Raw genomic sequence first — 21924 nt, forward strand, 5'->3', positions numbered from 1 at the left:
AAAAAAAATAATACGATAATTACAATTTGTTTTAAGTAGGAAGAAAATGCTTTTTCTTTTTCTAAAATAAAAAAAATAGGTTCAAGAGCGGTAAAAATGGCCATCAACAACTACAATGAAAATGATCATTTTTGGAAGGTAGAAGCTAACAGCATCTTTTTGAGGAAAAAAATGAATTCAGAGCATCTCATGTCCTATAAAAACAGTGTTATTGAATCCTTTTGATTATTTTAACAATTAATCAGTGATCATCATCATCATCATCATCATCAGTGTGTTAACATATTTGTTACCCAAAGTTCAAGACTTCACTAACATTATTTTCAAACATTTCCACATGTCTCTTGATTCAGAATCACCATCATCTCCTTCCTCCAGCAGGGACTGGTTCTTCCCTTCACCTTCCTTCATCCACTCTCCACAATCTCCAAATTACCCCCGCAAGTTCTCCACTATCCCAAGACACCCCCGCCATTCTCCTCCCAATTGGAAGCCCCCCAGAAAGTCAACGTTCCCCGCAGTTTCTTCCTCCGACATCGCCTCCTATAGCTACCCCAAGTACGGTAGTCTTCGTCGCAGAGTTGACTTTACTCAGAGGAGCGAGAAAACGCCGAAACAGCAAGGAGACGACCCCGTTTTGGAACAGAAACGGGACGTTTCCAAGGCCGTTTCCGGTGAGAAAACGGCTGTTGGTGAAATTGGTATTCGGGTTTTGGGTCAACGGGTCAAAATCCGGTGGCAGATGACCTTCTCCTTAGCTGTATGTATGCCTTTTGCTTTCTTTCCCCCCCCCCCCCACTTTGTCTCTCCAAAGCTCTTACTTCCTAATTTGATAGTTTTTGTTTACTTTGTTTTGCAGATTTTGATCACAGCGTTTGGTTCTTTAGTACACAAGAATTTCTCTTTACACAATCAAGTCATTGACTTGCAGGTGCATTCAAGATTTATGCTGCATTTCCCTATAAAGCTGATCATATTTTATGCTTACTTTAATGATCGTGCTTTTAAGTTGCTTAATTAACTGGAATTATTTTAGTTCAAGAACTTGCTTGATTGGCCAAAAAAGTTTGTTTGCTTTTTTTCCTTTTTCAGCTGCTGACTTCTTACTGCTTTAGTTTCTATGAAAATAATGATTCATTTTGTAAACTCTTTTTAAGCGAAATTATGTTTGATTATTATTTTCATTATCTGCATTTTGTTTCTGCTTTCCTATATATATATATATATATATATATGATAATAGTTACTTAATACTCTCTCTAAATATATATATTTTTTGCTTGCAGGACCAAATTTCATCTATGAATCTTAAATTCCAAGCTTGCAATATGTTGGACCCTTTAGATACTATTTCTATATCGCAAGAAAGTGATCATCTTTCCAGTAAAGGATTAAAGATTCTAGCTCTGACTATCTCGATTGCACTGTTATCTGTGCCTATCTTTCTTTTCAAGTACGTTGACTATATCTCTAAGTTGAGATCCTCAGATAATTCTTCTGAAAAAGTTTCTCTTAATAAGCAACTTGAATATCGAGTGGATGTCATTTTATCAGTACATCCGTATGCAAAGCCACTTGCTTTATTGATTGCAACTCTACTGCTTATTTGTCTCGGAGGGTTGGCACTTTTCGGTGTCACTGATGATAGCCTAGCAGATTGCCTTTGGTTATCTTGGACTTATGTTGCTGATTCAGGTAACCATGCCAACTCTGAAGGTATGGGTCCCAGATTAGTTTCTGTTTCGATAAGCTTCGGCGGGATGCTTATATTTGCAATGATGCTTGGGCTTGTTTCTGATGCAATTTCCGAGAAGCTCGATTCATTGAGAAAAGGAAGAAGCGAGGTTGTTGAGCAAAACCACACTCTAGTTCTTGGGTGGAGTGATAAATTGGTAAACTTTTAAATGATTTTCATGTTCTCTCTTTCCATATTCTTGTTCTAGGTCATGCATACATTTGAATTTGTGTTTGCTTATACTGTATGCACGATCCGCGGCTTACTGCCTGATTTAATGTTTGGTATGAAATTATATATCTGAACTCAGAAGCAGAATGTGTGATAGGTTTTTATGCTGTTGTTCCCTACATTGTTGCTTGTTTTGTTGTCAATGCAGGGTTCATTGCTCAATCAACTAGCCATAGCTAACGAGAGTTTAGGTGGTGGTACTGTGGTAGTAATGGGTGAACGGGACAAGGAGGAGATGGAGCTCGATATTGCCAAAATGGAGTTTGATTTCAGAGGGACATCTGTGATTTGCAGAAGTGGAAGCCCTCTAATTCTGGCCGACCTGAAAAAGTATGGGTTTATATGTCAAAATAAGTTACCCTCTGCTAAAATACTCACTATCAGATTTAACAGAATCAACCTTGTTTAAAGATATCTAAAAATATAAATCTGAATCAACTAATGTAGTTGATGGAACATCGGTGTAAGTTTAGTTTGTGCTCAATGAGCATTGCTACACTTTGATTTATTTTCATCAATGCATTTGTGCTACATAATCTCGAATATGTCTTTTCTGCTGGTTGAAGTTATTTAATGTTAAAAACATTTGTACATGCTAGGGCCATAGTTGTCATGCTAACATGCCTATTCTTTCAGGTTTCTGTTTCCAAGGCCCGTGCAATCGTTGTCCTTGCTGAAGATGGAAATGCTGATCAGGTCTCTACAGATGTGTTAATCTGATGCATCTCTGATGTTGTTGTCTAGATGATGTTTGCTGATTCTTGTTCATGGTGTAATGCAGAGTGATGCTCGTGCTTTGAGAACAGTCTTAAGTTTGACCGGAGTAAAGGAAGGCCTAAGAGGACATATTGTTGTGGAACTAAGTGATCTTGACAATGAGGTTTTGGTTAAACTTGTTGGTGGAGAACTTGTTGAAACTGTTGTAGCTCATGATGTTATCGGACGCTTGATGATTCAATGTGCAAGGCAGCCGGGACTTGCACAGGTGGGCTTCTCGAACTTGTGGTGTGACATTCCTTGTTGATATTTTTGGACTAAATTTCTCTGGTTATTATGTTATTTAGTGACCCTATCAGTTACCTCTAGTAATTGTAGAGTGATAATGACAGATATGGGAAGATATCCTTGGCTTCGAAAATTGTGAATTCTACATAAAAAGATGGCCGCAATTGGATGGTATGCAATTTGAGGATGTACTGATTAGTTTCCCGGATGCTATTCCTTGTGGAGTCAAAGTTGCTTCTCGAGGGGGTAAAATAATCCTGAATCCCGAGGACTCGTATATTCTGCAAGAAGGAGATGAAGTTCTTGTTATAGCAGAAGATGATGACACCTATGCTCCAAGCACATTGCCTACGGTGATTTCATTTTCCTTGGTGCAAAATTGTTCTTGCTAGCATTATCCATTTTCATCTTGTTCCTGCACACTTTATAAAGTGCAAAGATAATGAAGGAAACTGCAGGTTTTCGATAGATTTATTCTCCGCCTTTTATCTATAGTAAGACTTTGAGTTAGATCCTTCTTCTATTTGCCATTTATTTTGCTGCCATCATTATGTTCTGCAGTCAACACTGTCAATGATGGCACAGGAAACTAGTAAAGAACTTGGACCAAAAACTGGAGAGAATTGCTTATTGATTTTTTTCTTCTCTCAGTCTAATCTAAAAACCCGATTAAGTAATTTAGGAACCGAAAGGGGCTGGACGACATTTATGTTGTGATTCATGAAAAAAGGAGCTGATATGGTTTGTAACCACAGGGTGATGGAGATGATGAAATTTAATGAGTGGGGCATACCATAGTTAAAACAACTTACGAAAGTAAAATCAATTTGGTCATTCAGGTCAATGGAGCATCATTCATGCACATTGCTCGACCAGCAAGAAAGCCCCAGAAGATTCTACTTTGTGGATGGAGGAGAGACGTTGATGATATGATTGTGGTACGTTCTTTCTAATCGAAGCTCCTAATCCCGTTTCTCTTCGGTTGAATGCTGCAGGTACAGAGAGAGAGTTTACCCAGAGACTTTATTGTCCCAAAGTTGATGGAAAAAATACTTCTTTGTGGTTGGCGACGGGATATGGAAGACATGATCATGGTAATGTTATGAGGAACCAAGGATGATGCTCCCACGGTGCAAATTGTCATTCGATATCAGCTGTTAATTCCAACAAATCTTCACAAACTGCAAGACTTGTCCCATGTTTTTACTTTTGATGCACCAAATAGAACACATTTCGTTCTTTGTGATATTATACTATAATGGATGTATGCTCGTCAATGTTTGTTTAGGTTTTGGATGCCTTCCTAGCTCCTGGATCAGAGCTCTGGATGTTCAATGAGGTAGTTGAAAGTGAGAGGGAAAGGAAGCTTGATGAAGGTGGTCTGGACCTCAGTAGATTGGTTAACATACAACTGGTTCATCGTGAAGGTAACGCCGTTATACGGCGTCACCTAGAAAGTCTTCCGTTGGAATCGTTTGATTCAGTAAGTATCTTTATCAATGGTATATTTATGATGATAAATTAAAGTAATTTTCAGTTAATAATTATGGTAAATGTTAGAAGGCATGGCATTGGCGGCCACCTTGCAGAATTCCCATGACAGTATGTTTTTAGATGAATGTCGGAAAATGAACATTCGAAGATGATTAGGACTTTCTATATATGCCATTTAACGTATTGTAGGTCATTTACACCCTTACTTGTCTAAACTTCTCAACATGTTTTTATGGTCTGCACAGATCCTAATTCTGGCCGACGAATCCGTGGAAGATTCGGCCATTCAAGCTGATTCCAGATCTCTTGCCACATTACTACTGATTCGCGATATTCAGGTGCTTCAGTTTTGATCTTTAAGTCCATACTTTTTTCTACTTACATGGTACAAAAAGCTTACCTTTGTGTTATTACGGCATGATTCGAGTTCTTCAGCGAGCCTTGACAGCATATTACATGCCTATTCTTCAGATGTCGACTTCCGGCCTGTCTTTCTCGAAATAATTCCAGATTTTATGTTTTTCGCAGGCTAAGCGTCTTCCATACAGAGAAGCAATGGTTACCCGAGGTCAAAGAGGAAGTTTCTCCCGAGGTTCTTGGATTGGAGAGATGCAACAAGCTTCAGATAGATCAGTAATAATTAGTGAAATACTAGACCCGAGGACTAAAAATTTGTTGTCCATGTCAAAGATTAGTGATTACGTCTTATCGAACGAGCTAGTCAGTATGGCATTGGCCATGGTTGCAGAGGATCGGCAAATAAACGATGTTCTCGAAGAGCTTTTCGCAGAGGAGGTACTCTCTCTTTCCCATAACCTTTACATTCCTCCGAATAGGGTGAGGATTATCGTCAGAGGTTCGTATCTCTAAACATATGTCGGACACGGGACGAAAACGGTGAAAGGGTCACCTAGGCTATATTTTAAGTCATTCAGGTCCTTTTTCCCAGTTTATTTGCTCTTAGAACCAGCTCATTGTGCATCTTCTCATTCATTATATAATATTGTTGATCGTTCCTGTAAGTTTGGGTGTTTTTCCTTTAGGGAAATGAGCTGCATATTAGACTAGCAGAGCTCTACCTACACGAAGGTGAAGAATTGAGTTTCTACGAAATACTCTTACGAGCTCGACAAAGGAGAGAGATCGTTATCGGTTACCGTTTGGTGAACGCCGAGAGGGCCGTTATAAACCCGCCGGCTAAAAATGAGCGAAGAAGATGGTCAGTGAAGGATGTGTTTATGGTAATTACAGAGAAGGAATGAGACTGTTTCTTCTATATATTTTGATACCTCAGGAGTTCATCCATACAAACGTAAGTTTCGATTGAAGTTGTTGAAGACATGTTTTTCCACATTAAAACTCGGAAGCTCATGTATTACAAGATGAACGATTGAAACTCGATCATCGTTATTACATCGGAAATCAAATGGAAAAAATTGTATATCGTTTACATCGGAAACCAAATGCAAAAAAATTTGTATATGAATAATTGAAGGATTATTTATTTCGTTTTTACAATTCTGCTATATTATTGTATATGAGTATCAAATTTACAACCACCATTTTGAGGCCAAGTTTTCCAACCAGCAAGATTTTTTTCTCGCCATCCAAACAGCGACTAGAAGCTGTCCACGTGTCAGAACATAACCCTCACACCAACCACACGCAGTCATTCGTCACAACCATTTTGTTTCTCTTAAAACCCTTTCTCCTACTCAGCCAACAATCCCTTCCCCATTTCACCTCCTATTTCTCCCTTTAGCTCTCTATATTCGTTTTGCGAATTTGGGTTCGTTTTCCGATGGCTTCTTCCGCTGCTCAAATCCACGTTCTCGGCGGTATGGGTTTCGCCTCTCCGCGAAAACCCAACCACCATTCACAGAGGACCGCTTTCTTCGGTCAACGGCTGGGTAAACCGTCTCCGTTGAACGCCGCCTTTTTAAGGCTGCAGAAATCCAACGGCAAAGTTGGACGGTACAACATTGGGCCGGTTAGAGTTTTGAACGAGAAAGTAGTCGGAATAGATCTCGGGACTACTAATTCGGCTGTGGCCGCCATGGAAGGGGGGAAACCCACGATCGTTACGAATGCGGAAGGGCAGAGAACGACGCCGTCTGTGGTGGCGTATACCAAGAATGGAGATAGGTTGGTTGGGCAGATTGCGAAGCGACAGGCCGTCGTTAACCCCGAGAATACTTTCTTCTCGGTGAAGAGGTTTATCGGAAGGAAGATGTCGGAGGTGGATGAGGAATCGAAACAGGTTTCTTACAGGGTTGTAAGAGACGATAATGGCAATGTTAAGCTTGATTGTCCCGCCATTGGTAAGCAATTTGCCGCCGAGGAAATTTCAGCTCAGGTATATTATAGCTATGTTTATCAAGTCCCTTTGACTTGAAATTTTGATAATTTGACAACTTTTTGGAACATAAATTATGGAATTTCGAATTTGTATGTAAGAAATTTAGAATCTTTACACGGCTAATGTGTAATTGATTTTGGATTATAGGTTTTGAGAAAGCTTGTTGATGATGCTTCGAAGTTTTTGAATGATAAAGTGACCAAAGCTGTTGTTACTGTCCCTGCTTACTTCAATGATTCCCAACGGACAGCAACGAAGGATGCTGGCCGAATTGCTGGGTTAGAAGTTCTTCGGATTATCAATGAGCCTACTGCTGCCTCTTTGGCATATGGTTTTGAGAAGAAGAACAATGAAACCATCCTTGTGTTTGATCTTGGAGGTGGTACATTGACGTTTCAGGTACTGTAGCAGGTCAAGAAACTGTTTATCTGCATGTATATGACTTTCTATCTTGCTTTCTTAGAATGTTTAGTTGGGGAAGATTTATTTGTGAGTATCGATTATGCATGTGTCTAATATGTCTATAGTCAATCTCTGGAGGTCATATCCATACTCATGTCAAACATGGGTGTTGGAGGCGGGTAATTCAAAAATATGAAGAGTTGGAGCAATGTGGTGGGTATGCCAACGTTTGTTTAATTGTTTATTTGTTAATATGTTTACAGTGCTTGAGGTTGGTGATGGTGTGTTTGAGGTGCTCTCTACATCTGGGGACACTCATTTGGGTGGTGACGACTTTGATAAGGTAATTATACTCGGACTAATGAACATTCTTCTTTCATTTAGTTGTATTTTTCAGTGCTGAATGCTGAAGTATTCTTATATTTTGCGTGCAGAGAATTGTTGACTGGCTTTCTGACAGCTTCAAGAGAGATGAAGGCATTGATCTTTTGAAAGACAAGCAAGCTCTTCAACGGTTAACCGAGACAGCTGAGAAGGCTAAAATGGAGTTATCATCTTTGACTCAAGCAAACATAAGGCAATTCTCTCCCCGTATTTTCTTCGTCGACATATTTGTTCGTGCATTTTTAGGTGTTCATTAATGCAACCTTTTTCGTTGTTCCAGTTTACCTTTCATAACCGCAACTGCAGATGGGCCTAAACACATTGAGACCACCCTTACAAGGGTTAAGTTTGAGGAATTGTGCTCAGACCTTCTTGACAGGTAGTTTTTATCCATTCAATCTCTTTATTTACGAGTTGTGGGGGGAGGGGGGGTACGTCTGTAATGTTCCAAATTTTTGGGCTTAATCACTAATGATCTTAAGTTCAATATAATGTATTCTATAGGCTCAAGACACCGGTGGAAAATTCCCTGAGGGACGCAAAACTCTCCTTTAAGGATATAGATGAGGTGATTCTTGTTGGCGGATCGACACGAATCCCAGCTGTTCAGGAACTTGTGAGGAAGTTGACCGGCAAGGAACCTAACGTGACTGTTAATCCAGATGAAGTTGTTGCCTTGGGGGCTGCAGTTCAGGTTGGGTTATTCATTGCTTTAAGTTTGTTGCCGTTTCTATAGTAATTGTTCCTTTGCAGTTGAATGCTGCATGGAGTTGTTTACTTGCTTATCAAATCTTATGATTGTTTAAATTATATTTTTAATGTTTTCCGTTGTCTCTTTGTGTCCGTCGTAGGCCGGTGTTTTATCTGGGGATGTCAGTGATATTGTGCTTTTGGATGTGACCCCGTTGTCACTTGGTCTAGAAACTCTTGGTGGTGTTATGACCAAAATCATCCCAAGAAACACCACACTTCCAACCTCAAAATCAGAGGTGTTTTCCACAGCTGCCGACGGCCAGACGAGTGTTGAGATCAGTGTACTCCAAGGTGAAAGAGAGTTTGTTCGGGATAACAAATCTCTCGGCAGTTTCCGACTTGATGGTATCCCACCGGCACCACGTGGTGTTCCACAGATTGAAGTCAAATTCGACATTGATGCCAATGGCATCCTCTCAGTCACTGCTATTGATAAAGGAACCGGGAAGAAGCAGGACATCACTATTACCGGTGCTAGTACTTTGCCGAATGATGAGGCATGCTCATTTAAATTTGGGATGTATTTCTATTGTTTCTCCCATGTATTCGGATGCAAGTAGTGATAGTAAACCTTTGCTCGAATCTTTTGTCGAAATACGCAGGTTAATAGAATGGTAAAGGAAGCCGAGAAGTTTGCGAAGGAAGATAAGGAGAGAAGGGACGCCATCGACACAAAGAACCAAGCCGATTCTGTGGTCTACCAGACCGAGAAGCAGCTGAAGGAGCTTGGAGACAAGGTCCCGGGTCCGGTGAAAGAGAAAGTAGAGACAAAGTTGCAAGAACTGAGGGATGCAATATCACAGGACTCAACACAAGGTATGAAGGATGCCATGGCTGCACTCAACCAAGAAGTGATGCAACTTGGTCAGTCACTTTACAACCAACCCGGTGCCGGTGCCGGTGCCGGACCTGCACCCGGTGGCGAAAGTGGAGCTTCAGATTCATCAAACAAGGGGCCTGATGAGGATGTAATCGATGCAGATTTCACTGACAGCAAGTGAAAAGGAAAAAAAGATCAATTAATTGTTGGAAAAAAGTTGAAAGAGGAAAACGTTGGGATTGCTCTTGTTCTTGTTTTTTGGTGAAGTGTGTGACACAACGATTCTGGATTAAAGCAACACAAATTATAATTTTGAATATATGTTTACACATCCATCTCAATTGTTAGGATTTGATACAATAAATTAATTTAATAATTTAAATATTTTCTCATAATGTCGAAGATACTTAGATGAATGAATTAAATAAATGAAGAGATTTATAATTTCAAATCGCCAAAGCCTTCTGCTTTTTTTCGAAACCCTAAACTTGAAATTGGAAGATCGACTGCTCTCTTCATCTGCATTACTCTCTTGTGTTTCGAATTGAATAGCTAATCAAAATCTGTGATCCGCGAAGATGGGAGAACGAAAAGTGCTCAACAAGTATTACCCGCCGGACTTTGATCCGTCGAAGCTTCCGAGGGCCCGGCGACCAAAGAATCTACAGATGAAGGTGCGGATGATGCTTCCGATGAGCATCCGTTGTAGTACATGTGTGAATTACATCTACAAAGGCACGAAGTTCAATTCTCGCAAAGAAGATGTTATCGGCGGGGTAAGTTGAAGCATTCTTCTGACTCTTAAAAATTCAGATTATGTTGTTGAATGGGTGCAACAAGAAATTTTGAACCTTGGCGTGCTGAGGATGAGGTGAGAGCTCATTGCTATAGTTCTTTTAACATCATTGGATATGCAGTAATGACCTGTATAATGATATCTTCCATCTTTCCTTTTGTTAGGAAGCAGAGAAAGAGAGACAGAAAAGAGAATCAGAAGAAATGGGGGATGCCATGAAATCTTTGGAGAACAGAACCTTGGATTCGAAAAGGGAGATGGACATCCTTGCTGCACTTGATGAAATGAAGTCTATGAAGGTAGCTAAACACTTGAACCGACTTTTGTTTAATATGCAAGAGATACCTGCAAGATTACTATTATAAAACTAATGCAAGTATTTACTTTGTTTTGATTATGTCTGTGTATCTTATATTGCAGTCCAGACATGAGACCGTGAGCGTAGAGGCAATGCTGGAGACCTTGCAGCGCACTGCTTCAGAAAAGGTAAAAATACTTCTATTTATTTCTTTCTAGCTAAAGCGGTTATTTTGCAGAAAGTCTCACGAGTGCTTCATTTGTATTCTATTTGGATAGTCTTGTTGAGTTATGCTTAAACTGCAATTTCTCTTAAATCTTTATGAATGTTTGCATTATATACCTTCAATACTTGTTGAGAGAGGGACATGACTGTGCATACAAACAGAACATTAGCATGATAAGTGATTAGCAAATTGCTTAGTATGCTTAGATTTTCTTTTCCTCCTGATTCTGACTACAAGGTAATAATGTGCTAACAGGAGAAGAAAATAGAAGAAGAAGATGAAGCCCTTATAAAATCGATTTTCCAGGTTATTGGATTATTGCTTTTCTTAACACCCGTCTTCGTTCTTGGTTGTCATGTTTCTAACTTGGTGTAAACTTTAATGCAGAGGCCAAAGGAAATGGTTCGAAGGATTTCAGATGACGTTTTCAACGATGATGAGGATTTGACCCATTTATCCAGTGGCAATGGTGAAACCTCAAATGATAGCTCAAAGGTACTATATGGTGCAACTTAAGTTAGTAAAAACATCATGTACACAGAGTTGAAACATTTTCTAAATGCATACTAGTAAACCGATATTTCAGATATTTTTTATTGGTTAAAGAATGCATAAACACGCATTGAAATTGAAGCATGTTTGTAGAACTGGTATTTGTGGTGTTTATTTTTTCTTTTGCATTTAAATTGTAGCCTGATCATACTTCTGAGATAATTGTGCTTTGGTTTGTATGGTATGCAGAGGAGGAAGGTGTCTGAGGAAGCTTCAAGTAACCCAACAGATGCTTTGACAAAAGCTGATCTTCCTGAGGATTCCAGCAGTAAAGGATTTGTAGCATTATTACATTGTATACCATTTTAAAATAATCTATGAACATATATCATAATCCTTATGATATTTGATAATGAACAGGTTCTAGTGTTTCGGGGAGTCGTCGAGCTCCTTTCAAGCCATCAATGATCATTGTGAAGAAACCGGCAAAGGAAGAGAAGAAAGAAGAAACGAGCACAGGTCTCCTATCTCTTTGTGACTACGGAAGTGATGGCGATTAGTGTTTCGTTTCGATTTTTAGTGAATCTCGTGTAATATAAAAAAATTATTTTCTAAATAAAAGTACCTTTTAAATCTCATTATGTCCTGTATTAGTTTTTGACATCCAAACTCCAAAGTACAATGCATTGAACATTCGAGTAATCATTGTGCCAAATTAAATCCACATGAAAACTGTTATACTCGAATTCATTTAGTGAATTATGATTCAGGTGGGAGTGTGTGCCCATACAAGTGAAGCTCTACATGCTTTTGTAACAGGTGCATTTGTAAGTTCAGGCTGGTGCAGTGGTGCAGATTGCATCTGTTAATCCTTTGTTCGCTTTCAGGTTCCCGTCTAGTCCTTAACGCTAATGGGCCTCGATCTCGTCTTAGAGCAGTATCTGCCTCTTTCTTCACCGTCGCTTGCCGGATTCCAACTAGACGCTTTCAATACAATAAAGCTTCGGATCACTCATTCACCATCTTCAGATGCAGATTCTAAAGTACCTGCAAGGTGGATAATGGGCCAAGGTAAAAGAGGCTCTCGCTCAGGGCCCACAAATTTTAAAAATATTAGTATAATATTTTCTCTTATTTTTTATAATAAATTTAAATAAAATGAAAAATAAAACAATGGAACCCATAAGTTTATTAAAGTGTCAATTATCATCACTGAATTTCATTAATTTTGGTCTTTTTAAATTCAATATTTGGTATTTCCAAACTATTCATCTTCCCGTGAAACTCTAATTCAATATTTATTTCCCAAAATTCAAAACAAATTCAATTGAATCTCTGGGTCTTTCCAAATTTCCACCATCAATTCACCAAATTTCTTTCCCGATTTTCCATATCAATGAAAATTTTATTAACCTTATTTGTTTCTCTTTAAAATTCTAGGTAGATCATGTTTTCAAATTATTTATTTTGATTTTTATATATTTATAAATTCTATATAAGATCGTTCTTTTGTTTTTCAAATGCTATGTTATGTGTTGAGAAAAATATGTTGAAAAACATTAATGTTGACACTATTATCAATGGTTTTGCATCAAGAAATGCTCGAAGACAATGTTTTTTTTATAAGTATTTGTACGCTTCAATATATTTTTTGACATTTTTATATTGTAATAAATTATTATTTGTTTAATTTAAATAAAAAATTCTAATAAAAAATTATATTATACATTTCTTAAATTTTTTTTAAAATTAAGAGCCATTTTGTTTTTCGTCCCGAGCAAAAAAATAACCAGGATCGATCGTGTCTAAAGTCACATGATTATCATTTATTAGTGCAAGATTTACTATCAATTTCTTTAATGACTATATGTCGAATAATAACCCTAAAAAACCAGTTTTAATTATGTTCTAAACATTAGTAGTTGATATACTAAGTTTATGGGTTAGTATTGCTTTTCTAAAATCTTTTTCCGTCATTAATTATAGAAACATATTACAAATGTATGAAAGCATGTTTGACTAATTTAGTTAAGTTTTCATAAATCTAAAAGTATTATTTAAAAAATAATAAAAATGATGTATTTAATTAAATGATAAACTGCATAATGAATCACTTTTATTTAAGTTTTGTACACTTTTCCTCAATAAATTCAAAAAAAAAAACATAATGTTTGGTTACTTTCATTTTTGTTTAACTAAGATGTGACTGCTAATGGTCAATTGCCGTTAGACCTTTAATATATTCTTAACGTGACACAATAAATTTATGAAATTAAAAAGGATAAATTGCACAAATAATTGCTAATGTTTGTGTAATTATTATTGCTCGCCTAGCTTCCAATAATTTACGAGATTTTATGTAATAGTCAAGTCTCTATCATTCGGACCACGAAATTAAATGAATTTTTATTACAATATTAAATTATAGAAGAAAAAAATTAATCGGGTATTCTTGCATGAAAAATTATAATAAATAATTATACGATAATTTATCCAAAGGCTCAAGAGATTAGCTATTTATACATAAAACGACCAAAGATATTTTAATTTTCATTTAAATTTACGAAAAAAGTACAAACTCAAAAAATATATACTCCCCAAATATAATTACTTGAACTTGAATTTAATCTTAATTTTAGTGAGAAATTTAATTTAACATAAAAAATAGCATTTCCTTATTACAATTGAAATCACTTGATGAATTCTAAATTAACAATTCATATGCAATATTTTAAAATTAAATAAAATTTTATTAATTTTATTACGATATAAAAAATCATCTCATAATAATTTTTTTGATAAAAAAATTAGATTAATCGACAAATGAAACAAATACTAATAACTATACAAAAAAATCCTTATCATATTGGTCCATAGATGGATACATATGAATTTAATTGTGAACGTGACAATAAATATCCCAATCGATAGAAAATGTAAGTATCAAAATTTGAGTAAATATGACTCTTTAATTTAAAAAAATGAAGTCGGTCAATAGACCGGATACCCGTGATTAATTAAAAAAATATTCTACAATTATAACATACTTTATTATTATTTTGATTTTAATTTATATAATTATTTAAATGAAAACGTATGTAAAATCTGATCACAACAAGTAAATATATATGGAACGATGCAGTAAATTTTTATTACAATATATGTAAAATCTGATAAAAAAAATAAATAACTTTCAATAATTTGTGAGATTTTACAATATGATCAAAGTTTTATCAATAGGGCCACGGTTGATAAAATAATGGAACGTGCAATAAATGAACAGCTCAATAATGTCGCGGCAATTACTTTTTCTCAAGTGTGGTCCAATTCATTTATTGCACGTTCCATTATTTTATCAGTCGTGGCCCTATTGATAAAACCTTGATCATATTGTAAAATCTCACAAATTATTGAAAGTTATTTATTTTTTTATCAGATTTTACATATATTGTAATAAAAATTTACTGCATCGTTCCATATATATTTACTTGTTGTGATCAGATTTTACATACATTTTCATTTAAATAATTATATAAATTAAAATCAAAATAATAATAAAGTATGTTATAATTTTAGAATATTTTTTAATTAATTCTGATTGTTCTAACAACAATAGTTGTGGTTAATCCACTTAAAGAATCATCTTTCAAAGATAGACTTAGGAAGATCAGTTACATGAGAGAATGTCAAGTTACAATGGATTGGGCCTTGTAGACTGTAACTGACATGAATCCTAGAGTAAAAATCCATTTCGGTGATCAATGCAACTGAAACAAAGCTAGCTCGAGGCAATTTTCTCATTATTATTTTTAATCTTTATTTACGCTTCCATTTATTTTATCTTGATCATTATTTTTTTACTTTCATTTTCTTCATCTCATTCACGACAACCCCATTTATTTTTATTTATTTTTGTTGCAGTTTCCTGGATTGAAATCGGTACGAAATTGCATAAAAAATTACTAAGTCCCTGTGTATCAATCCTCTTTACTATATTACTTATTTATTTTATTTGAAGAGAATTATTTTATTTTGACGAGTAAAACGACGATTGTCAAAATTAGCGCCGTTTTCAGAGATTTCGACAAGTTACTGATATTGTTTTATTTTAATCTATAACTAGGTCATCGAGCTAAATGACATTAAACAAAGCGTTTTCGTGGGAGATAAACCATTTTTAATTTCATTTCTTTTATTTTTCTTGAATTTTAATTTTTCTTCTGTTAATTTCTATTTTAATTTTTCAGGTGACCCGGTAAATTTATTCAGGCTTAATCAAAGCCAAGAAGTGTTTTCATTTGAATCATGCATTTTATTCAGACCTCCAAGCAGTAGCAAATCAATAAAAAGGTGGAACAAACTGTTTCATTAAATGACGCACATTAGCAAAGCCATATAGGGCGCGACGCACGTTAGCAACCCCCAATTTCATCACTTTTCTATCACCCATTTCAATACAATTTCCCCCCAATTTAAAACATATCCCCAATAAGTTTGACCAACCAACATTTTTCTTATTTTTTTAAATACCTCTGGGGCGCACCTTATCACCTTCCATAAATCCTAAACCCATTCAACTTGTTTCCCTTTTTATTTTTCTTTATTCCACACGTGACTTAACACTTTCACCTTTTTTTCTTCTTATTTTCCTTCCCTCACTCGATTCTTCGTTTCCACCCTTTCTTTTCTTTTTATTTCTTTCCCCATAGCTACTGTCGATTGCTAACATCGTCGCCCCCACCGATGTCGATTCACCACTCTAGAATTTGTGCAAGTTCTAAGCGATTTTGAACCGACCCCTTCTCGTCCTCCTCATTGTAGTGGGCATCGAAAGCAAGCACACATGCCTCCACCTCTCGAACTCGTTCATGCCTCATTGCTAACATGCTCTCATTGCTCGTCGTTCACTACTTAGATCGTCGCTTGCATAATGCTGATTTTTGCTTTTCACTGTGCCACCGCCGCTCATTCTATTTTCATCTCTGCTCTTTGTCTTTCGTCGATTAATCACAAACACCATCACCCACTGTCAAATCAGAAAATTTGAGGTAAATACACGAGCTTATTTTTGTTACCCATTACTAATGATATTTCCCTTTGGCTATGCAGGAAACTTTGGCATCAATCCGCGCTTCGATAATTTCTCTTTGAGCGGTCGAACACAATCGAACAACCCATTTGCCATCATTGTTGATAAGCACATGGAGTATTTTTACCCCTTGCCTTGCACTTTATATTTTATTTCCCTATTGGTTCAATACGATTAAGTGAGAAGAGTAAAGACTTCATTGAATTTCATCTTACTTGTCTTGTGAAGTTGTTTCATTGCATGGTTGGTTGAACTTGGTTGAAAATTTTCATTTGTTGGTTATTTTTAGCATGTTATGATTGCTTAACTCCATGTGATTATTTTGAGTATGAACATTCTTGATAGTTAAATTGCATGAGTAGGAATTTAATTTGACTACATCGTGACATTGTTTGACTTTGTCAATTGAATTTCACCTAACTTGACTAATGAACACACTTTGGTAAGATTTGAGCCTTGAGCATGTTTCTTAATTTTAATGCTCGTCTTCTTGTTTGAGTGTATCGAACTAAATTTGAAAATCTAGAACTTATGGCATGATACATTTTGAGACTACACAAGAAATTTGGTGCTTTGATATGGTTTGGGCATTAGGATTCACCCTATTTTTACCCGAGAATAATGTTGGGATTGTCGGTGCACCCCATGGCGCAGCGGAAACAAAACGCGACGGTCTCACCAATGATCCAAGTACGTAAAATCCGAAACCGGGATGAAGGAATGTGATTAGTTACATTAGGTTCCTTGTAAATCAGCAAAGACAACAACAACTATCGATGATCACGAACGGTTCGAATCCTAGAACGTCTCGGCTTCTACTTAGTTCACCCGATTGAGACCAAAATTTAACTTTTTCCAAAAACGGTTTTGAGAAAACGTCTGAAGATGATGTACGGCTGCTAGACCTCACTTATCTTTAAATATCCGAGTTACCCTAACATATTAGGGTTTTGTTATTTCAAATTAATTAAAATCTTATTTAATTAATTCAAATTAAATATTTATTAAAGACTTATAATTTGAATTACACTCTTTAATGTTTATTTAAACTCTTATTTAATTATTTCGAATTAAATATCCATTAAAAGAGTTGTAATCAGAACTACATTATTTTAATGTTTACTTACCATATTCAGGATAATTAAAATCATATGTATATCAGATATACATATATTAACTCTAGATATATATTTTATTAACATACAACAAATTGTAAATCTTTGATAATTTGAACCATGGGGTTTGACCCTGTAAATTCTTGTAGTGTTAGTAGTAATTATTAGAATAATTCTAATATTACAAACAATGAGTAACATCTAGCAATATATCATTGTCACCTAAGTTACAAGAAATTATGATTCGACTTATCATCTTCGTGATTAACTCTTTTAGTATTACATCCATTTGTCCTTTATATTTAGAATAGGCACAAGTCTTGGAATAGTCACACTTGTATAGTCCATCTATTGTTTCTTGATATCTAGAGTAGACTATAATTAACGAATAATTTGTAATATCTCATATCAACTTATTCGAGCACTCATTCAATCAAGTGGCCTGTGATATATTTACTATTGTGTAGGAAGAACAAATCATATCTTAATCATACATACCCCACTACATATATCGAGATATATTCAATAATAGTCTTTATAGTGCAACCGATTACGAAACATGTTTAATTGTATCAAAACATATAACAATATATGTTGAGATAGTAATGATCTCAAGTCTAAGGATCATACATGTAGTCATCACCATGAGAAATATTGTGATCGTCACATAATAATCCAAGACATATGCTCATATTGGGTTAATTCAATACATTGTTCTCTAACAATATAATCATGTATCAATTCTGACATCTCTATGTCAATGAAAACTCAGTTATCAATCAATAACATGTTAGTCTTAAGCATATTATTGTCCATTCCCATAATAATACTTGACTAAGGATATTTTAATAATAATAATTACATTATTATATGGACTTTATTATCTTTCAGTTTATATTAAACATATATATATATAACTGAAAATAATAATGGCAATGCCTTTATCAAATAAAATTGGTAAATAAAATGTATCATTACAATCATTATATAATTAGTATTTGCGCATACTCTAACAATCTCCCACTAGCACTAAGACCAATCACTCGCATATCTAACACTGATTGGCTCAGTGTGACGATTATGCTTCTGCTGTGTCAGAGGATTCGTTAAGGGATCAGTAATGTTGTCATCCGTGTGTACTATGTATATTTCCATATATCATCGATCTATGATCTTTTGAATGAGATGGAAGTTCCTAAGAATATGTTTGGATAATTGATGAGATCTTGGTTCTTTTACTTATGCAATGGCTCCATTGTTATCACAACAAAGTTCTACATCATCTGACATGCTAGGAACAACCCTAGTTCGAATATGAACTTCTTGATCTAAACAACCTCTTTTGCTACTTCACTGGTTGCAATATACTCAGTCTCTGTTGTAGAATCAACTACTGTGTCTTGCTTTGAACTTATCTAGCTCACAACATATATGTTAAGACAAAACACAAAATCTGATTGCGATCATGAGTCATCCTTGTCAGTTTGGAAGATGGCGTCAATATAACCTTTTACACTAAACTCTTTTTCGTCTCCATAGACAAGAAAAATATCCTTAGTTCTTCTTAAATACGTCAGGATATTTTTAACTGCAACCCAGCGTTTTCACCATGATTCGCCTGATGCCAACTCATCATGCTCAAAGCATACGATACATCTGGTCGAGTACATATCTTGACATACATGATAGAACCAATAGTCGAAGCATATAGAATCTTACTCATTTGTTCTCTTTCTTGTGGTGTCGAATGAGATATTTTTTCGAAAGAGAAATACCATGTCTCATAGGCAAGAATCCTTTCTTGAATTCTTCCATACTGAACATTTTCATCACTTTGTCTATATATGTACTTTGCCTCAGACCTAGAAGTCATCTAGATCTTAACTCCTAGGATATACGTTGTCTCACCCAAATCTTTCATAGAAAAGTAACTACCTAACGAAGTCTTAATAGACTGTAAAGTAGGTATATCATTTCCTATGATGAGTATGTCGCCTACATACAAGATTAGGAAAGAAACAATGCTCCCACTAGCCTTCTTATAAACACAAGGTTCGTCTTCGTTTCTGATAAAACCAAACTCTTTGATTGCATCATTGAAACGAAGATTGCAACTTTGAGAAGCTTGCTTTAGTTCATAAATAGACCTTTGTTGCTTGCAAACCTTTCCAACATTTCCTGGAGCGACTAAACCTTTTGGTTATGTCATATACACATCCTCTTCGAGTTTTCCATTAAGGAAAGATGTTTTGACGTCCATTTGACATATTTCATAATAATGGAATGCATCTATTGTAAGCAAAATCCGGATGGATTTAAACATAGAAACAGAGGAAAAGGTTTCTTCATAGTATATACCATGAACTTGTCGAACATGCAATATCAACATTTTATTTCAATGAAAAAAAAATTCACTATGTAATGCCCGTAACCCAAACACTATTTACCATTTTTATGTTGAAAAAAGTGTAGATTTTCACTGCAATATCAACATGCAATTGATATATATGTGTGTGGGTATGCAAATCATATTTGTAACACCCCAATTTAGGGGCTAAATTTAAGAAATTATAAAGTAGTGGATTTAATTTGGTATTTTGAAAGAAACAGTGGGTTAAATTGTAAAGTTTTAAAGTTGGCAGACCGTTTTATAAAGTGTAGGAAATTCAGTGGCTAAACCCATGATTTAACCAATTTTTATATATGTTGAATTATAAATTTCTTCTCATGTGCGCAGGTTTTCATATTTTTTCCAGTTTTGTCTTCTCCAACTACCCTCCTTCCAACTCCGATCTACTCGCCGCCCGACCTCCAAACGACGAGCAGAAACCACCATCGTGTTCGTTGTCAACTGAGGAACAAAATCCCTCAAACCTTTCGTCGTGAATCGTCGTCGTTCGTCGTTAATTTCAGTCGGAAGTATCGTCGGTAATAACTCGATTTTTGTTGGTTTTTCATCGATTCACGATGATCGGGTCATCCGTTTATGACACCTCCAGCACCATCGTGTTCGTTGCATCGTTCCGAGTCTGCCGGTGTCATCCTTGGTCTCCGTCGACGGCGGCGCGTGAGAAGGTGAAGCGGTCAAAGTTTTCGATTTGTTGAAATCGAGCTCTCCGCCGTTCAAAATTATGAACCGAGCTTTGTAAGTATCTCGAAATCGCTCAAAATAATTTTTAGAAATTTTTCCGGGATTTTATCACTGTTCACGCGCCGCCACTGTGCGTGGGGGAAGGAAAAATGACCAGTTTGACCGGTTTTGTAACCCATTTGACCGGTTTGACCGGTCATAACCCGACCCGACCCGTTTACCTGACCAGTTGACCCGACCCGACCCATTGACTCGACCCGTTGACCCGTTGACCGTTGACCGGCGTTGACCACTGTTAACCAAAACTTTGACCGGGCATTAAACGACCTTTGACTTCGACCGAGTATACCTATCCTGACATTTTTCGACGTTCCAAATCCGATTCCGCTGTCCGTTTTTTGAAATTCGAACCCGAAGACCTCGACGTCCTGAATCCGAAGTCCGTTTCGCCAAATTCGAACCCGGTAAGCCGTCTTTCACTGATTTATCACCCGATTCGATCCGTTTATCGTAATTAAGCTCTGTTTCTGATCTAATTTATGTTGATATGTATCTGAGGAATTATTGGAAGTTGAATTGAAAATCAAAGGCATTCGAATGGAATTTTTATGGTCGATCAGTATTGCACGAAAATCGAGGTAATACTTTACTACCTCTTTATGCTTTATGAAACATGTGAATATTGGTAAATGCATGATTAAGATAATGTTGGTCTCATTTGTGTAGTTAATTAGTTTCTACACTTGATCTGAATACAGTAAAAGGGTTCAGTAATTGATTATGGTTCAGATGATTTTTATAAGAAATTGAGGGATTGTTAGAATTAAATTACAAGTTCTGTGCTTAGTGATAAAGAAATCAACATGGGTTTGTAACTTATAGTTTATTTCATCAAAGGTTAAATGTTAAAGGTACTTGGATGGGAAATTATGATAATACTCCGGTAGGTTAAGAAATTACGAAAATGCCCTTGAGAGATAAAATAGTCTGAATTGACCCTGAATGAGAAAGTACTTTGAGGATTTGTACTTAACTCGATTAAGTACGAATTTAATTGTTAAGATCCTGTCTTTGTACAGAAAAATTTATGATATTCCGTTTGTAAAATCTGAGAAGACACTTGACCCGAAAAATATTCAAATAATGAGTAAATACTTGAAGAGTAATTTATCGGGGGTATTCTGCTGTTAGAATTATTCGAAAGGACTGAAGTAAATGATAAGATTGAATTAAATAATAAGATCGGATGGCAGGAAAAGATTGAAATACCGTAGATCTGTAAAATGACCAAAATACCCCTGTAATGGAAATGACCCAAGAATATCACCAAGCTCAGGAATGATTGGATATCCTCGAGCTCTGAAATGAATGGAATAAAACTGAACACCAAAATTACCAAAATACCCTCATGACCTATACCAAGTAAATGCATTGGATTAATTAAGGAATCCAAATAAGCATAGGTATTGGCCTACCTTTAAAAGTAATCGAACACAATTTAAGTGAGTAGATCAACCCTAAAGCTATATCAATACCTGAATGGCATAGATATTACTGGAATGCGTGTTCGTCTTCTTAAGTTTGACTCGATGATAAATTTTGGAAGTATTCAACTTAGTTCAACTCTGGATCAC

General features: G+C 35.9%; 1 protein-coding gene and 2 pseudogenes across 1 annotated transcript; all 3 read left to right on the plus strand.

Moving 5' to 3' along the window:
- Nucleotides 1-322: 322 nt before the first annotated feature.
- Nucleotides 323-5936, plus strand: LOC120113900 (ion channel CASTOR-like). Its single transcript, XM_039134961.1, has 13 exons — nucleotides 323-760; nucleotides 860-931; nucleotides 1287-1892; nucleotides 2115-2295; nucleotides 2601-2662; nucleotides 2748-2951; nucleotides 3076-3324; nucleotides 3811-3909; nucleotides 3967-4065; nucleotides 4260-4454; nucleotides 4711-4803; nucleotides 4994-5260; nucleotides 5509-5936. Exons 1-13 carry the CDS (start codon nucleotides 338-340, stop codon nucleotides 5725-5727), a joined length of 2769 nt encoding a protein of 922 aa, XP_038990892.1. The 5' UTR covers nucleotides 323-337; the 3' UTR covers nucleotides 5728-5936.
- A 239-nt stretch (nucleotides 5937-6175) lies between these two features.
- Nucleotides 6176-9406, plus strand: LOC120113908 (annotated as a pseudogene).
- Nucleotides 9407-9695: 289 nt separating this feature from the next.
- LOC120219321 lies at nucleotides 9696-11559 on the plus strand (annotated as a pseudogene).
- The last annotated feature ends 10365 nt before the right edge of the window (nucleotides 11560-21924 follow it).

This window comes from Hibiscus syriacus, unplaced genomic scaffold, assembly GCF_006381635.1.
Source record: "Hibiscus syriacus cultivar Baekdansim isolate YM2019G1 unplaced genomic scaffold, ASM638163v2 tig00000778_pilon, whole genome shotgun sequence".
Classification (NCBI taxonomy): domain Eukaryota; kingdom Viridiplantae; phylum Streptophyta; class Magnoliopsida; order Malvales; family Malvaceae; genus Hibiscus; species Hibiscus syriacus.